This window comes from Seriola lalandi, unplaced genomic scaffold (assembly GCF_002814215.2).
Source record: "Seriola lalandi dorsalis isolate HSWRI2012SDOR001 ecotype SW California unplaced genomic scaffold, Sedor1 jcf7180002054735, whole genome shotgun sequence".
NCBI lineage: Eukaryota > Metazoa > Chordata > Actinopteri > Carangiformes > Carangidae > Seriola > Seriola lalandi.
The window spans coordinates 89608-107014 of record NW_019525288.1 but is presented as its reverse complement, the minus strand read 5'-3'; the positions used below and the strand labels follow the sequence as shown (position 1 = coordinate 107014).

General features: G+C 41.8%; 1 protein-coding gene across 1 annotated transcript in view; it reads left to right on the top strand.

The window, feature by feature from the left end:
* Nucleotides 1-17407, top strand: part of igdcc3 (immunoglobulin superfamily, DCC subclass, member 3) — a 64804-nt gene that overhangs the window by 873 nt on the left and 46524 nt on the right. Inside the window, exon 2 of the mRNA XM_023424304.2 lies at nt 5691-5996. Coding sequence (XP_023280072.1) covers nt 5691-5996 — 306 coding nt within the window. The remainder of the gene's footprint in view (nt 1-5690; nt 5997-17407) is intronic.

The window sequence follows — 17407 nt, the reverse complement described above, 5'->3', positions numbered from 1 at the left end:
AATCAACTGTTGCCTTTATCTCTTATCGCAGTCAACATATCCAGTTGCGTGACATAACTCTTCAGAGGTTAAAAAGATACATGCTTTCATAAGTAAAGGGAGTTTTATTTCATAAGCTGGGGACTTTTAAAGCTGAGTTCTTGACTGCTCAGTCCTAACAGCACACCACCCCGTGGCTGGGTGAAATGACAGTGGTTATTGCTCTGAGGATGGATTAAAAGACTGTAGTTATTGCCTGCTGGGGAGAATATTTGTACAGATTAAATGTCAAGACTGTCCCTCTCCTCCTTTTCAAATTTTCTTTTTCGGCCTATTGTTCATTATGATAGACAGTTTCTCTCTCTCTATGTGAGGCCCCTTAATTCAAAGGCAGGAGAAAGTATTGAGTATTTGCAAAGCATACCACACAGGGTCCCACAAAGGCCCCCACTGGAATCATAAAGGCTAGTACACAGTGGTTCATAACATGTCCAGTCAGAGGGCTGGGAACAAAAACTTCAGAAACATGGCTCTGTGATGGATGTAATTCCAATCTAGCCATCACATTGAAGAGACCGAGCTCTTTCAAGTGCTTGTCTGCCTCAGAGATTAGATTCAGTTTAGATGAAAGTACTTTTTATGACATTTTAAGCAGAGTTAATATGAGCGACAGAGGCGTTAAGACGAATATCTGCATGGGATCTCTTATGGATTGAAGAGCTCAAACTCTGAGGTAAAATACAATAGATCTTTCAGAAGATGTCATCATAAGAAGATCTTGGTTTATCAAAGGCTTTGAATGGATTGGCTGAGTTAGCTCGTGCCTTTCAAGCTTCGTTAAAAAGTACTATAAGAGTTAAGTCGAAGCATGTATGAGAAAAATACTGAGACTTAACTTTATTACTGTTTATGTTCCTGCTTATTAATATTGCTGTAAGCTCATTTATTCTAATCTAAAGCCACCAGAATGAATTTGGTCTATCATGAGTAGGATTAGGATTAGGGCCGTTACCACAGATGAATACTGTGAGAGATGACTGTACAGTACATTGACAGCAGAGAGACTGGCCAAGAGAGGTGAACTGTGCGACAGCTGGCCTATCTGCTATCATCACAACATATGGACTGTTTCTCAGCATTCTTGTGTTGCATTTTTACTACTGTAGCCGATACTAATGTCATGTCTGTGCACTCATTACTGAGCTGCTGTTATTATAACAGGTGAATACCAGGATACTTGAAACTACATGTTCTTGAGCATTAAGTATCAATGCCGTGCACATCTTCCTCCTGGAAATATAATGATGGACGGAGATGGATAGAGTCCTTCACTCTTGCACTTGTTTGAAATGCAAGTACAGAACTTTCTCTGTGCATGCTGGAAGACACGTTTAAAGAAATACTCAATACACATTAAGTCTGTGCCTATTTAATACCCCACCACTCATGTGGACAGGTTTCTTCGAAGTGGAAATGCTGCTTCAGTTTTCAACCTACAGTTCAGTGAGGATAAATCCACAATCTTTGTTCAGTGTAGCAAACATTTCAAACACACTTAACATGATGACACAGCAGTCAATCTACTCAGTAATGTAAGAATATGCTGTATTTATTGTGGTGAACAGGAATTTGTGGCCAAAGAGCTGCAACAGATGGAGAGGAGAGAAAGCAAGTTATTTAGCAATAAAAGACTCTTAATCTATAACTCTGTACTACTCCTTTAACAATATGATATTTAAATGCATTAAGTGGTATTTATAAAACAATACTAAAACTGCAGTTGATCAATTAATCATTTACGTCATTATTTTTCAAGCAAAAACACCAAACATTTGATGTTTCCAAGATTTCAAATGAAAAAGAATTCACTGCTTTTCTTGGTCTTATCAATGAGTGATTATAGAAAATGTAATATTTTGTCAGACAAAACACGTCATTTGATGATAACACCTTGTCCTCCAGTATGCGGTGATGGATATTTTTTCACAGTTTTCTGAGGTTTTACAGATCAAAAAATTGAATCAAGAAAATAGCCAGCAATGAAAATAATGGTTTGTTGCAGCTCTAGGCTATACTAAATCTAAGCAATATAACACAGCATTATTTTCATTGGGCTATCATTTGGTATGATGTGCAGCAGTCAGTCAGTAAACCATTATATCCTCACTGCTGCCTGTAAGAAGCCTGTGGTGTGTGTCCTAAGCTCACTTAGCTCTGTCAGTGTTGCCTGTGTCTGCTAACTACATCTGTCTGTCAATAGCTGGTGTGTGATCCTCTCTTTACTGTCAAAGCAGTAAACCTTTGTGCCAGCCAGCCAGCCACACTTAACAGTGAATAGTAAGCCAGAGCATGAGCCACATTTAGCCAACACTTGTCTCTGGTCTCACCCAGTAATCCTACATGCCAGCGTCTCTTTCCTCTGCAAAGAAAGAGCATTAGGATGTGTGTGTGTCCGTCTGTTTCCTTATCTGGCCATGAAAATCCACGCCTGTATAGATTCATGTCTGCGAACACGTGTGTCTGTGGACAAGCTTATTCTCAACACCAGTTTCTGCAGCTGTGCTGTCCTCTCTCCCTCTGCTCTGGATGCTCAGCCTTCACAGATAACCTTAAACCACCTAGACCACACAAAGTGCAGAATCCAGCCATTCCCTGTTTCTTTTGTCCTCTTATCTCCTTTGTCTCCTTGGATCTGTCTTATGATTCAGTGTTGTGTTCAAAATGATTTTTTCTGACCTTTCTCACACTGTTGTTTGTAACCTTCTAACCACCCAGAGCTCAGAAATGCATTAGCTGGTCACTGTAGCAACAACCTTTATTCGTTAGAAAAGCCGCAGCCCAAGAACTTTCACATTGTTCCAGCTAATGGAAGAAACTGATTAATTGAAGTCACAAGGAAGTATATACAACATCAATAAAGCTGTTTAATCAACTCCAAATCAATGACATTGTAACACGCTGAACACTGAACCATCATTATCCTGCTTGCTGCGAGGCTTGATAACACTGACTAATGTGATTTGACAGCTGAAAGTAAAAAGCCTCCAATATATTTCAGTCAATCTCCACAAAGGAAGGTTGAATGTAAAACACTTTCATGTGCTTTGCATCCGCGTATTTGTCCAGAAGCGTTTTATGCAGTAGATAATGCTTTGCTTCACTTTGAGAATTATCCATGTGTTGATCAAACATGAAGTGTGACTGACTGGATGTGTGGCTGCGAGCTCTTTGCATGCTATTTTTTTCTGTGCTGGCTGCTTCCTGTGTGAAAACTTGATTTTTGTTGGACCAAAGGTAACGGAGCTCTGTGGCCAGCATCATTTCGGTAGAGCAGTAGCCCAGGCAGTGAGATCACTGCCTGCCAACTAAGGGTTAAATATTTCTCCACTGCCACCCCCTTGTTTTTCACAAGTGGTAGCACTGATGTCTCTCTGGTCCCATGGCCATTTTACTTACCGTGCTTGCTGAGTGAAGAAAAAAAAAAAAGGGGGGGGGGGGGGCACATAAAGAAAGGATACAGTGCAAGATGAGAGGAAGAGGAAATGTTTCTTTATATTATACTCCATATGTGATCTTCATGAAGGAGTGAGTCAGTGAATTCCTTGCTTGCACCTAAGGGGAAGTATTGCTTGGCTGGAATTTGAGGGACGAAGCCGGAGGTTCTCTGTTTTGACCCTTGTGCTTTGCCCCCCCCCCTACCGCCCTTCTATAGTCCCCCTCCCACCAGATTCCAGGGCCTGGGGCAGAGACTGGTAGTGCTTAGTCTATCAGCAGCTGAAACATGATACCAAGAGAGCCCGCTAAGCTCCTCTTTTATAGTACCAAGTCAGGTCAGGCTGTTTACATCCTTTATTTATTGTTCTCCCACTCCTCCTACTTTACCCTCAGAAACCACAAATACAGAAAATTGGATCTTCCTCACACCATCATCAAGTGGAAAGCATCACTGTCAACAAATATTACTGATCTGGAGAATCGTTTTGTTTTGATGGGTGAAAAAAGAACAAGAGAACACATCAAACGTACAGCACAAACAAGGCCATACATGGGAGGGGAACACATACTCTGGATGCATTCAATCTATAGCCTATAAGTTCCCTTGTGACCGTAGCCTGAAGGTAGCTAACTCAAGGCTTTTCATTCATGAGGTGTAAGGCCAAGTGAGCAGCTTTCACTGACATGACATTGGAAGCATTCTTCCTGCTTGTTCAGGTGTCAGGGTTGATATGAAAAGTATTACTGTTACAGTTATGACCTTGGATAGTAATTAGTAGGTATAGAACTCGAAATAAATAGAGCTTTAATAACTAGTCAGGAAATATCAGGATGAATGAATTGCACAATACTTGTAATAATACTGCATGTGCGAGATCACATAACCCCTGTTTTAACCTATATTTGATTTTAGAATTAAGACTTTACTCATTACTTTTAAAGCTCTCCATGATCTGGCTCCTGCATATATGTGTGAGCTCTTGTGTCCACATGTGCCTGCACTCATCCTCAGATCCTGCAACAAATCTCTGTGAGCAATCCTGCAAAATCCAATCCTGTCTGAACTTTAACCTAAGGGGATTGTGCATTTGCTGAAAGGTTCCCCAAACTCTACAGTCTTCCTGTTGACATTTAAAGGAAAGTGAGAACACTGAGTTACCATGAATTGGTAGAGAGATGGGCAACAGAGGTCCACAGCAGGACTCAAACCGAGGATGGTGTGGGGCATGGTCAGCATCTTAGCCGCGAAGCTACAGGGGCCCCCCTTTATACTGTATATTTCACAAATAAGTCTTAACTTTGTGTGCACTCATTTTCTTTTTCTCAAGCTGTAATGGAGTTTGACCATGAAAACTGAGCAAATTCCACCTCTGCTGAGATGAAAAAGCTTTTTCAACTCTACAACAAAATAGAGTTATCCAGTCAGATTTTTCTTTTTTCTGTCTAGCCAGTGAAAATGTTACCAGGCTCACTCACTGGTTAGCACTTTATAACCAGGACCGAAAAGCCTGAAGCCCCCATAGCCTCACGTGTTTGTTTAGAAAGTGGCAGGTGAATTAACCAATCGCATTTTCATTTGTAGTGGGTGGGGCCAAAAACCATTGCGGTAGACCTTCCTAACAGCTCAAGGCCAGCGCTATGGCACAGGGTTTCCTATTCTATGTCCAGGGTTTTAAGTTAGTAGACCCGTGGTCCCAGCCAGTCAGTCAGACAGCAGTCACTTCCCCGGGTTGATGGTCTCGTTAGTGTCAGTGTCTGTGCGAGACGCTTCCTTTGATTGTTTGTTTTTAACTTGAGCGCAGCCCTGAGCTCAGCTCACTCTGAACCGAAGGTACAGCCGCGGTGTTTCTGCTTTAACAGCATCGTGCTGGGCAGGTGACAGGTCTGTTTACAGTTTATGTATGTCACAGCACGGGAAAGTGGCGAAAATTGGCATGTTGACCCGCGTGTCATGTCTTTAGGTAAATGAAAGACTCACGGTCCGCCACAGGCAAACACATAGATTTAATGAAACGTTTGAACAAACTAAAACTCAAGATTGTGAGAAATAAGATGATCTCAGCAAAGTTAAAGGTACTTAAGGGGAAATGAGAGTGAATAACTATGTAAAAGGATTTATACCACTGCTTTGTTTTACATGGTCAAGAATGAAGATTAATGCTTAACTATATAGTTATCGTGTGTGTGTGTGCGCGTGTGCGTGTGTGCCTCCTCAGGTGTGATGTGCGAAGCAGAGCTCTCCTTCACCCTGGAGCCCAGCGACATCATCGCTGTACAGGAGCAGCCCCTCATGCTTCACTGCCAGGTGGACGGCATCCCCCCAATTACAACGCAGTGGAGGCATAACGGCCTGCTCTTAACTCAGGACCAGCATCATACCACCTTCATCAATGGCTCACTCCTGATCGGTCACTTCCAGAAGACCAAATCCGATGGCTCATCTGACGAGGGCGACTACGAGTGCATGGCCCAGAATTCTTTTGGGCTGGTGGTCAGCCGTAAGGCCCGCATTCAGGCAGCCAGTAAGTCAATTCTTTTGTCTTTGGCTTGTTTAGTTTCAGGGCTGGATTTGCTTTTGAGGAGGCCATAAAAAAGTTTGTGTCAACATATACTCACTGTAAACCTAATTGGGTTTAAATTTGTGCGTTTTTTCCAAGTTTTACTTGTTAGTCCACAACTAACATGATTGGCCATGGTACTGATTTTTATTTTTGTTATTAGATATAACCTTAAGATACCAACATAATAATTTGTCTGTGCCTGATTGTGTCAGTAAGTTAAGAAATCATGATTGAACAATGCAGTTTAGACACAAGTTTAGACAGAAGCTGCAACCACAGCCACTTACTTAGGTTTGATTAAGTTGTGCTCTGTGTTCTCTACAAATGTAAACATTGTAATTGAAATATGGCCTTAAGTAATCACATTTCAGGCCAGTCCCAGTCATCGGGGTATTGCTGTGCATGTAAATGTACTTAATATCCCTGGCTGTGGAGTGATTTGAATATTTTAATATCATTCTTTGAGTGTAATGAACTTTCTGATGCTCATCTACAGTGCTGCTTAGAAATTCAAGCCTTTGAGTTTAGCATTAACAAGTGCTCATGCTGGGAGTCTCCAAGCTGCTTTGTAAGAGTGCAATAAGCTCGAAGCAACCCAGCAGCCCACTCCCTGTAAGAGGCATCAAGATAAATTTTCTCTGGCTCAAGCACCAAATCTCTTATTTGAAGTCATTCTAGATCAACATTAATGTTCCTAGCATCGTTGCTGTGGTTCATTTTTAACATTATATCATATCATAGTGAGACAGTCTGACTCTCTGTCTTCCTCTCTTCTCTTTTCTCTCACACACCTACAGTGCATGTCTCAACTTACTTTAAATCAAAGGCATCAAGGATGTACGCGTTCTTCTGTGGACACACTGAGATGTTTCAGCAGTGACTTTAGAGATACTGTACTGTTCCACACTGTGCTGAGTTAAGACTTTTTGAAGGCTCTGTTATGTATATTCTGTAACACAGAGATTGACAAAGGCTCGCAGAAGCCTGTTGATTCCCGGGCTGTGTGTAGACAGCATACTGCTGTGCTGTTGTGGCCAATACAGCTTTTCCACTCAGTGGGATAGGGAGGTTAGCATGGACGTCTCACTGGCCAAAGGGAAAAGTCACTTTATCTCAGTGGCTGGCGCTGTCAAACACATGCAACCTTTTAAGGCCTCACTGAAGGGTTTTTCTTTTCAAAGGTCAGATTTTAGACGCTATTTTACCACTTTGTTTTTATTCTGCACCAGGGAAAAGTCTGTTTAAGTTATCTGTATGGTCCCCCTATTTTTTATTTCACACAATTACTTTGACATAGTGGTAAGAAAGGATGAGGAAAATGAAAATCCATAGATATATAAACATGAACAGGCTGCAAGGAAAGCAATAGAATTATCCTGATGATTTTTACTGCAGCAATGCACACTAAAATTATATAAAGCTTCGATATTTGGCAGCATTCACTAGAAGTTGAAGTTTTGTTTTTCACTTGAAGTCCTGGCTTTTTGTTTTCTTGAAATCTGTCGTGAAAAAATCTTAATCAGAGTTGGAATCAGTTTCATTACCAGATAGATGGATCAGTAATGGTAATTTTGGGTAATGGTTACAAATTATATAATAATCAAGTGTAATTTTAAGGTTTTGGAATGTAATATTCAGCAAATTGATCTTTTTTAAATCAAGTTTAATGCCTTTATTTATACGAGTGTAGAGCAATCCTCCATCACTCACATGTTTCTGAAAAATTGAATGCGGGTTTAATCTCAGTGAATGAACCTGACCTTGGCTGCGTCTCAGAGCTGGTTGCTCAGGTTCAAAATCATTCATGGTGCATTATTCTGTTTTGTGCGGGCTTTGCTCTCCTGCAGACCTTTTCCAGGTTTTCCTTTTGACTTGTATTGATTAGGAAGGGACCAAAGGATTACTGAAAGTCACATCCTGACCCCTGACCTCTGACCTTTTGCAGTGTGTTAAGCAGTCTTTTGGCGAGGCATTGACTGAGCAAAGGCTCTGCAATAACTCCCTAATGGAGTCTCACTTCTATCAAGGTAGCAAGAAGTCACCACTATGAAAATAATCCTCCAGGGACTCAAAAGATAAAAACATCTCACTGTAAAATGTTACCCATCACTTCCCACTAATACCTTCTGTATTATGGAAGATTAAAAAAAAAAAAAACAGTAATGTCGCCATTTCACTGTGGGTTTGACCATGTTTTCAGTTTTTATTGATTTGCAGTGTTTGAAAAGAAATGCCCCAATTCTTTTATTAGTCAAATTAATGGGGCTTTCGTTGCTCCATTAATTGTGGCAGTTGACTTGTTGGGATCTTGTACTTTCCCTGTTCACTAGCAGGCACGATGGCTTTTTCCTACCTGCATTGTTTCTGATAGGCTGTCCTGAGAAGGCTTTATAGATGATGTGAACTACTGTATACTCAAGAGGGGTTTGGACAATTACTGGTCCATTTCATCCTCTCCTGGCCCACCAGAGTTCTGCACAGGGCATATATTATTTAGTGTTTTCATTTTGTTTTTGAAGAAAAATGGCCCAAAACAAGTAAATGATCTCCTTACAAAGGTCAGTGACTAGTGTTTGTTTCTTTTTCTGTTCCAAGTGTTTGTTAATGTTGATGCTCTCTTTGTGTATTTGGGGTAATTTGCTGTGTTATAGACCCTCTTACAACAGATCTCTGACTTGTACCACTGTGATGCAATGGGTGGTGTGATTACTGAAGCCTCTTTATAGCCCTCCCAGTGGATAAAGCCTCCATCTTACCCTCCACACTACCTCCCTCCATAAATTTCACTTTTTATTTGCTTGACAACCATTTGTGCGAGCTCACTGTCGGGGGCTGGTGTAGGACGGACTCCCCGTTGCCCCTCTAAATCGGCAGTCGGTCCAGGAAACACTTTTTTCCTCCAAAATGTTATCTCTTTGATGGTCGGTTTCTCTCTCTCTTTCCTCACTTTCTCTAGGACCTCCTCATTAGCTTAGGTTCAGGAAGCTTTTCATCATTTGGATGAATGACAAGCCTGGTACAGTGGGCCCGGCCAGGGCTCCTGCCCCTCCCCCACAGCAAACCCGCGTCACCAGGCAACACACCACAAAAGCCCCCCGTTACAAAATAGCTTTTAGGATCAATTGAAATGACTTGCTTTTGTCTGTTTGTCTGGATTTAATTGGAAAGAGTTGAAGCTTTTTTAGGAAATAATTTATTTTTTTTCCAGTCCCATTCATATGTGGAGACTGTAATTGACCTCAGGGACTATTCGAAAAGATTTGCAAACACAATATGAAGTGTGCTGAGAAAAGGCAAACTCATGAGCATGAGGAGGGTGAAAACACAAACAGTAAAAATGCAATAAATGAAAGTACAATAACAGTGCATTATATGTGTTATTTATTTTATAGACTGCTCCAGTAGTGATGTAGAGCCCTTGGCTGCCGGATGATAATTTCCACCTTGTTCAATTCTGAAATCGTCATGGTAAATTGTGCTACCATTACAATGGTAGGCTTCTGAATGAGACTTTAATGAAAAAGAAGAACCCAGGGGGCCGTAAAGGATGAAATAGAAGACAGAGGATGCCTGTAAAAGTGTCTCAGTTTATACCCATGCCTCTCATTTGCTTGAATTTAAATCCTCTTACAGCTGTAAATGTAAATGGGTGTGATGTTGACCAGGCAGACTCAAATGTGTAGCTGTGGCAGATGATGAGAAGTTGCAACATGCTACTCTTAAAAGCTGTGTTGACGGCTTGCCACTAGCAGCCACTCAGACAGCGGTTAGCGAGAGTGATTTATGGGGAGCTCATGTTAGTTTACACGAGAGTGTTTGTATGCGTGCATGCGTGTGTGTTTGGAGGGTCGACGGTGGGCTCTCCATCACCCTCCGACCTTCCTGTCCCCACCCCTTTCATGGCCTCCTGCCTGGGTGAATGCTGAAGCTCCATCCCCGCATCTCCTTGTAGCTGCCTTTGTCTGTGAGCCAAACCCCGCCCTCAATCGGTCCCCCCTCCTACCCTTGCTCCTCTGTGCTCACTTGCCACGAAGCAAGTCATCTCTCTGTCATATAGATTAACCAACTAAATGCCATATAAGCCTGTTCTGACAATTAAACACGAAGCCTCTTAATGTTTTCTTTTAATCCTTGCTAAATCAAAATTAGTTCATGCAAAAAAATCAACTGTATGTTTGACATCAGTGCATGACTAACAGAAGAACACTCATTGTATGCCACAGAGCAAATATAGGATAGTCATCGCTGGGTTCCTCTCCCTGATATCACTGCTCTCATTGATATTCATGTCTTGAAAACATCACATAGTAGTAGTGCATACGGGCATGGCCTAAGACTGCCCTATTCCTTCCTCTGGGCAGGTATGTGGGCTGATGTTAAACCAGAGTGTTCCCCCCCTGCTGCCTGGTCAGCGCCCCTCCATCTGTCTGCCAGTGTGTCAGAAGGATTGAGGAAGAAAGGGCTTTTTTCCTTTTTCTTCTGTACTGATGAGGCGGGCTGAAGGGATGAGAGCTCTGACCTCTACTGTGTAATGACACAAGGAACTGGTTTATTACTGTACACCTGCGGACTCGGATGTCATTGCCTGATTATCCATGCTCGATTTGAGCTGATTTAGAGTTGGCAACAATGAAGAGGTTTCATTGCTTCTTTTAGAAGAGTGATCTGTTTTTCAGAATTGGTTCAAAATGGGTCGTTTTCCTATACTGTGTTGTTACATACGAGCAAAGGCAAGGGTAAACAACTGCCACCCCCCATCCCCAGCCCCCTCTCTCTCATGTCTATAAAGATGCTGTTTGTCCTCTGTTGTTTTTTTGTCAGGAAGCTGAATAAACAGCAATACAGAATGTCCCTAATGAAAACTGGATATTTGCATTGACTAATGCTTGAGCTTGTTCAACTCTCTTGTGGATAAGGAAGCAGGGTGAACCTCTATTATTTCTGAAGATGGTACATCATTGACCTTGAAGCAGTGGAACATCACCAAGGGATCCTGCAGTATGCCTTGTTGTTTTACTTTACTGTATGTCCTTATATGGTAGTGGCTGTCAGTGAGATGCAGTGTAAAATTTGGTTTCAGTGAGATTTCCAAGCCAATTAAGACAGTTTAAGTCACTTGTTATTAATCACTTATGAATTAATTATTAAATACATGAATTACTATTTATGTTTTATACAGTATTGATAATGCTGCATTGTTGGAAACAAAAAGGGCATGCACCCCAACTTGCTTTGCAGAATAACATCAATTGCATTCCCCTCTATCCCCACGTGTCAAGAATGAATTGCTAATATAAGAAAATCAAGAACACGGTAGTTGCTATTGTGCTTGAATCTTGAGCCATGCTGACAGGACTTGGAGAGCTATAACAATGTTCTGTTAGAGAGGAGCTGCTTCATAATGTGAGGGATGAGCTACTGTATGGAGCAGAACATTTACCCTTATGCTCTAAAAATAAATGCCCGTGTAAACAACATCACTCTGGGAAATCGAGCCACTAAACAGGGGAAGGAATATACTGACAAGTGGTGAAACGGCTGGGTGATAGAAATGTTGAACTTTGCCTAATCCTCCAGAAGCACTGTCTCCATGTTTGATGTGGTTTTAAGCCTATTTATGTCTATTATATAGTGATTAGTAACACATGGAATTATGTTATGTGTGTTTGTTGGACTGAAGATGGGACTAAAGGAAACAGTAGTTAACAGATGGTTGGAGGCTTAAATGAGCCTTGTGGTGCTACAGTGGTGCTATGTAGTAGTCTACGTCAGTCAAAGATGTAAATAGTTGTGAAATAATTTAGGGCTTGAAGTCTTTTTATATCTGGCAGAAGCATTTTGTCAAGCAAATACCAAAACTGGATGCAAGATTATTAGCTGTTCAGATGGGGATAGGTTGTACCTAAATCTACATATAATTTCATGTTGGAAAAGTAAAACAATTAAATTTATCTGTCCATCAGAGGTTGTAGATAATCATGTGCCATCCAACATTTAATGTTCTTAAGACATTTATTTCCAGCTTGGTAACTGGATTTTGTTGGGGACTATATGAGTAGGTTATAGAGAGTAAACAGTAAGAGATCCAGAATTCAACGCTGAGGGACCCAGTAGGAATATTTACTAGGACTGGAGTATCTAGAGACTGAAATGACTACTCTTGACTTGCCATTTCTTTCTTTTAAAAGTGCAATGCAGTAAAAGTTACATTAGTTGTACAACATTTGTTTTCCTTTCTTATTATACTATGCACATTTCTTTTCCAGCAATATAAATTATTTAAAAATGTGCAGATACAAAATGACGAATCATTGTGACATGAGTGTCCAGTCCAGATGGATGAAAATGTGGGAAAGACAAACATTAAATTAGAGTACAAAGTAACCACTGATCCTTTGGTCATCAACATCTTGGCTCGATGTCATTTCTTTTATTGGTTTAATTAATTCAAACATTGTATTCTTCCTGTCAGTGGTGCTCTGTATATTTAACAGATCTATTTAGCTCTTATCCAGAACAACTTAAAATGCATGAGCAAACTTTGACCTTGTGATCACAGGATGCTGCCTCCTTCCACTGTGCCAACTTTTCTAGCAGCTGCTCTCATCAGCTGTGTACACCGTAGCTGATCATCCAGATAATGCCCATTCAGATAACATCTTTTTATTCCACTGTCATACAAAGGAGTGTTAACTTTGGAAAACATAATACTTAGTAAGTAAGTGAAGGTAGCCCCTAACAATGTGAGGGGATTGCGCCTTTGCTTGAAGTTTGTGTTGCGTGTGTGTGAGTACGTCTGACTGCATTTATGTTTGCGTGCTCCACAAAGCGGGACTCTGTTAATGAAGTCTGTGTTGGTCTGCGGATGTCTCTGGGCCACCCTAGCTACTCTCAAACAAACAAATGAAAAAGGGGCCTGAAATTCCTTCTTCCTGCTTTTAAGGCTCATGGGAGGAATTCCTAAGTAATAGAGGTGAAAGGTGAAAAGAGAGAGGCAGAGGCCGGGACCAAAGGTTGGACGAGGCGGACCAGTCTTGCAAATGCTGGAGTCTGGCTTTGCAATCTATACACAGCAATCTTGCATTGACCTGTTTTGATCTGGACAAATCCAGCATGATCTCCTCTCCAAGGGTTTCGTCTGTACCAATGAATCTTGTGTTTTTCAAGCCAGCGTGTGTCTTTTCGTCATCTTCACTTCGACCGGCCCAATGCAAGAGTGTGTTTGAATTGTCGTCTTCCAAAGTGAAGACAAAAGGGGCTTTTTTGCTTACTGTTTTAGGTGGTGAACCTTCATCGGTATCAAAACGAGGATGTGGTTTAGATTACGGTTAGGCAACAGGGAATCAAATTTTGTCAATAGAGGGTTCTCCTAAGGACGAAGGCATGCCAGTATGTGGGTTTGTGCTGAGTGTGTATGTTGGTGTTCCTGTGATTCCAGGCTTTCACCAGGGGCTTGGGTAGCTCTCGCTGCTGCCCCGTCACCACGCTTCACTACACTTAACAGAGCCTTTATGGTCAGATTGTGCAGTTAAAAGCCTTTACAGGGTCTGCACCATCCACCAATAAAAACACCAAAACTCCCTCTTCCTGTCTTCTCCTTTGGCAGACATTTTGATTTGCATGTGTGAAAATGTGTAATAAGGACGAAGACAGAAAGGAGGTGGAGCCAGTGGTGGATATTAGTCGGTGTTATTAGTAGTAGAGATAATAGTGAACATAATAGTGTTATCTAACATTATCACCACCTCAGTTGTTCACAGACACACACACACACAGACACAGACACGTAGACACACAGGGCCCCTCAGTCCAGTTTTCCACTTTGTTTAAGCAGGGATCAGGAAATCTTTCTGTGGTGGCCAATGAGCAGGGGAGTGGGAGACAAAGGCCAGTCAGTGATGGGAAGGCAGCAGCTCTCCTTTGGGCCTCAGCCACCTCTCCCCTCTCTAGCCCATGTGTGGTTGTGTGTGTGTTTGTGTTTGTGTGTGTTGGGGTACCTCTTGGAGCAGAGCAGCACCTATTGTTAGTTGTGAAATGCAGGGCAGTGGAGTGGCTGGGAACAGGCAGAGGCTGTGGAGATGTGCAGCCTCTGGTGGCTCTGCTTTGTGTTGGTGGCCTGAGCGTTTGTTCTCCTGACCGACTGAGCTAGCTGAGGCCCCCTTTTGTCACTGCTGACTCCGGGTGGGTGTGTTTCCCCTTGCACCCTCCCTCCCCCTTCTTCTCCCTCTGTTTCAGCTCTGACTTAGAAATACAGGGGTCAGAGGTCACGAGGGGCTGGACGATGGAGAGGGGGGTTTATCTGGGAAACGGTGACCTTTTTGTGTGCACTAGGGCAGAATACTCCTCCTCTTCTTTTTTATTCTCCTCCCATTACTTTTCCCCTCCTCCAACGCTCAGCCTCCTGCTCATTCCCCAGTGGGGACCCATCCCCCTGTCTGATGGCCCTGGGGCAGTGGCAGTGACCTTGGCTTTGGCTGTGAAATAAGGTGGCCCAAACCTGCCACAGCACCACAGCTCTAACCTTGCCCTTTCCCAAACAAGCAACGCAGCAGCCTTGAAGAACAACAATTTTTCACTCACGCACAAAGGACATTTATTTGTCTCTCTCACACGGTGTCTGTTTTCCATAAAGGCTTAACAGTTCATCTCTGAGAATAAAAGTCAAATCTATATGACAGTATAGTTCTTCACCTCTGTTACTGCCGTTACTTTCACACGTTTCTTACAATACAGGACTTGATGACTGATTGATTTTGGGCTTGGCTTGAGAAAAATGTGACTTTAATTTTCTTCACACAATTACAATGATTAGCTTCTGCATTAAAGCCGCTATTTGACCGCCACACTGATTGCACACAACATATTTTAAGTCCTGTCCTCAAAGTGGAGTTTCTAGCTTTGCACATTGAGACTTATTCACTTTTGATGGAGGCTAACTGGTGTTTGTGTGCAGGGAATAATGAGGGAGGGCGAGCAGGATACCATGAGAGATTGTGGGAGGAAATGATTGAACCGTTTTATCCTCTGTGTTCGTGTGCATGCATTGCAATTTTCTTTTCTATCTTATTCTGAAATAAGGGATTTACTGTGGAAACATGAACTCATTTGGATATTTACTCTCTTCTCTCCATAGTCGTCGCATAGGGACGGCGCTCCAGAAGTGTTTGGGGTTAAAAGACTGTCAAGCTCCAGTGTGTGTGGAGTTGGTCACCAGGGATGGAATGAATTCCACAGGAACCAATTAGAGGAGGTTGTAGCTGGCATAGGATGAAAGATTTCTGGGGTGGCCAGTTTCCGCCTGACAACCTGTTTGCAATGTCTGTAATTTTGTTAGCATGTGTCACTTTTGGGAATCTAATTTGCAAACTCTGCAGTTCATGTAGTTTATATTACCGTTTATTATTACAAAAATCTAACATTAAATCTGGTAAATTTTCAGTATTTGAGATCTTACAATGAAACGTTGGAGATCTGTCATTGAGAGAGCTTTCTCTTCAACATATAACAGACAAAAAGCCATGTTTTACAATATTCAAGAACATTTCTAAACAATTCCTCATTCCAGCTCCACCTTCTTATGTCATTGTAAATTGATTATCTTTAAATTTTCAAATTTTGGGCTGTTGGCTGCACAAAACGAGATATTTGAAGACAGCGTCTTGGACTTTAGCAAATTGCGATCAGTGTTTTTTTCACTATTTTCTGACATTTCATTAGGCAAACTGGTAATTGATTAATCAAGAAAAAAAATCTTCACATAATGACATCCTAGAAATAATAACAGCCTGAAATTCCATGAGCATTGATTTGAAAGCAACATGATGTGACATATAGTTTTACTTTTAATCGCTTTATTTGCAGCATATGTCAAGAGTTTTCTTTGACAGCAGTTAATTTAATCTTGATAGAGAAGTGTAGGTGACTCGGCAGCATTCATTTGAGTTTTCAGAGTCGCAGAGCAAAACATGCTGCCATCACTAAAGCAGGCAGGGGTAGATGAAAGCGGGGAGAGGTAGGGAGTGAAATAGATGGAGCATGTGCCGGTGGTCTCAAATGATCTCTGGGCCCCTCTGGCTCTGGAGGCTGGACCTTGAACCAGGAAGGAACATTCCATTCCAGTGCTGTGCCGTGACCTCCTGAACCCGGCAGCTTTGTTTCGAGGGCAGCTTTTGATAGGCAGCAGGATGCAAAGCAACAGTGGCGGGCTGGCTTAGCTTGAAGAAGCACGTCTCTGGCGTTACAACATGCCGGAAAAGTGGTCCCCTGACCCCAGACTCATAATTCATCTCTGTAACGTGCACATTACCTAGTCTTAACATCAAATAAATGCACCGACATGGACATGTGCACACTCTGGCACAGGCTCATGGTCAGTGACTGTACATACCTGGACCTGCTGCTAGTAAAAAAAAAAAAAAAAAAAAAAAAACTGCAGCTAATGTGCAGTGTGCCTTCCTTCAACATATAGACATGTTACTGAGGCCTTTTTTCTCTCTCTCTGAAAATACGACTGAAACATTTAATTCAATTCCCACCTCAAGCGATGTTTTAGCAATTTTAGGATCCATCACATGAGATGTTTCAATTGGCCTTTTCTCAGTAGCTGCTCACGAGATGAGATGTATTTATTGTATAATCATATAAAGAATTTGTATCATCCGTTCAGCTGGAGCCTTAAATCACATTTATGAATGTATCTCAGCTTTTTTTCCCCCGTCTTTATAGAAGTGATTTCATGTCATGTGTTAGTAAGTCATAAGGTGGACTATTCCAGCGCCTAGGTGTGAAAAGATGAAACATGATGCTAGTGGCCCTCTTCATTTGCCAGCATAGGCATTATTTGTGAGTGGGAAGACAGTTTTAGAGGGTTAGCTGGCTGATGGCGGGCTGGAAGAGCCTCTGATATGTGCTTATGTCTGACAGCTTATGTAGTGCTCCTCCCATTCACTGCAGGGAATAGACGAGATGAGAGCATGGCAGTCAAGACAGCCAGCACCACAGGCTGCCTGTGTGTTCTTTGTCAACCTCTGTGTTTTGAGGACAATGTTTTACATCATATCTAATAGCAGTGTACAAAGATATTGATATGTGAGTGAGGGACTGCTTGGCAACATCCCAGGTGTTGACTTTCAGTTAGGGAACAACATATCACAATACTGTAAGGTAAAAATAATCATTTAGTGGGAAAACACACTGATGTTTAATACTGAGCTCCCTCAAATGTTCAAAACAAGAATAGAATAGAGGGATAATTAATCCAATAGTCGTTTCACAGAAGGTGAATGGGAAACTATTTTGATAATTGATTGATTTGTAATTTTTCAAGCAAAAATGGCAAAACATTTCCTGGTTCCAGTGTGAGGATTTGCTAC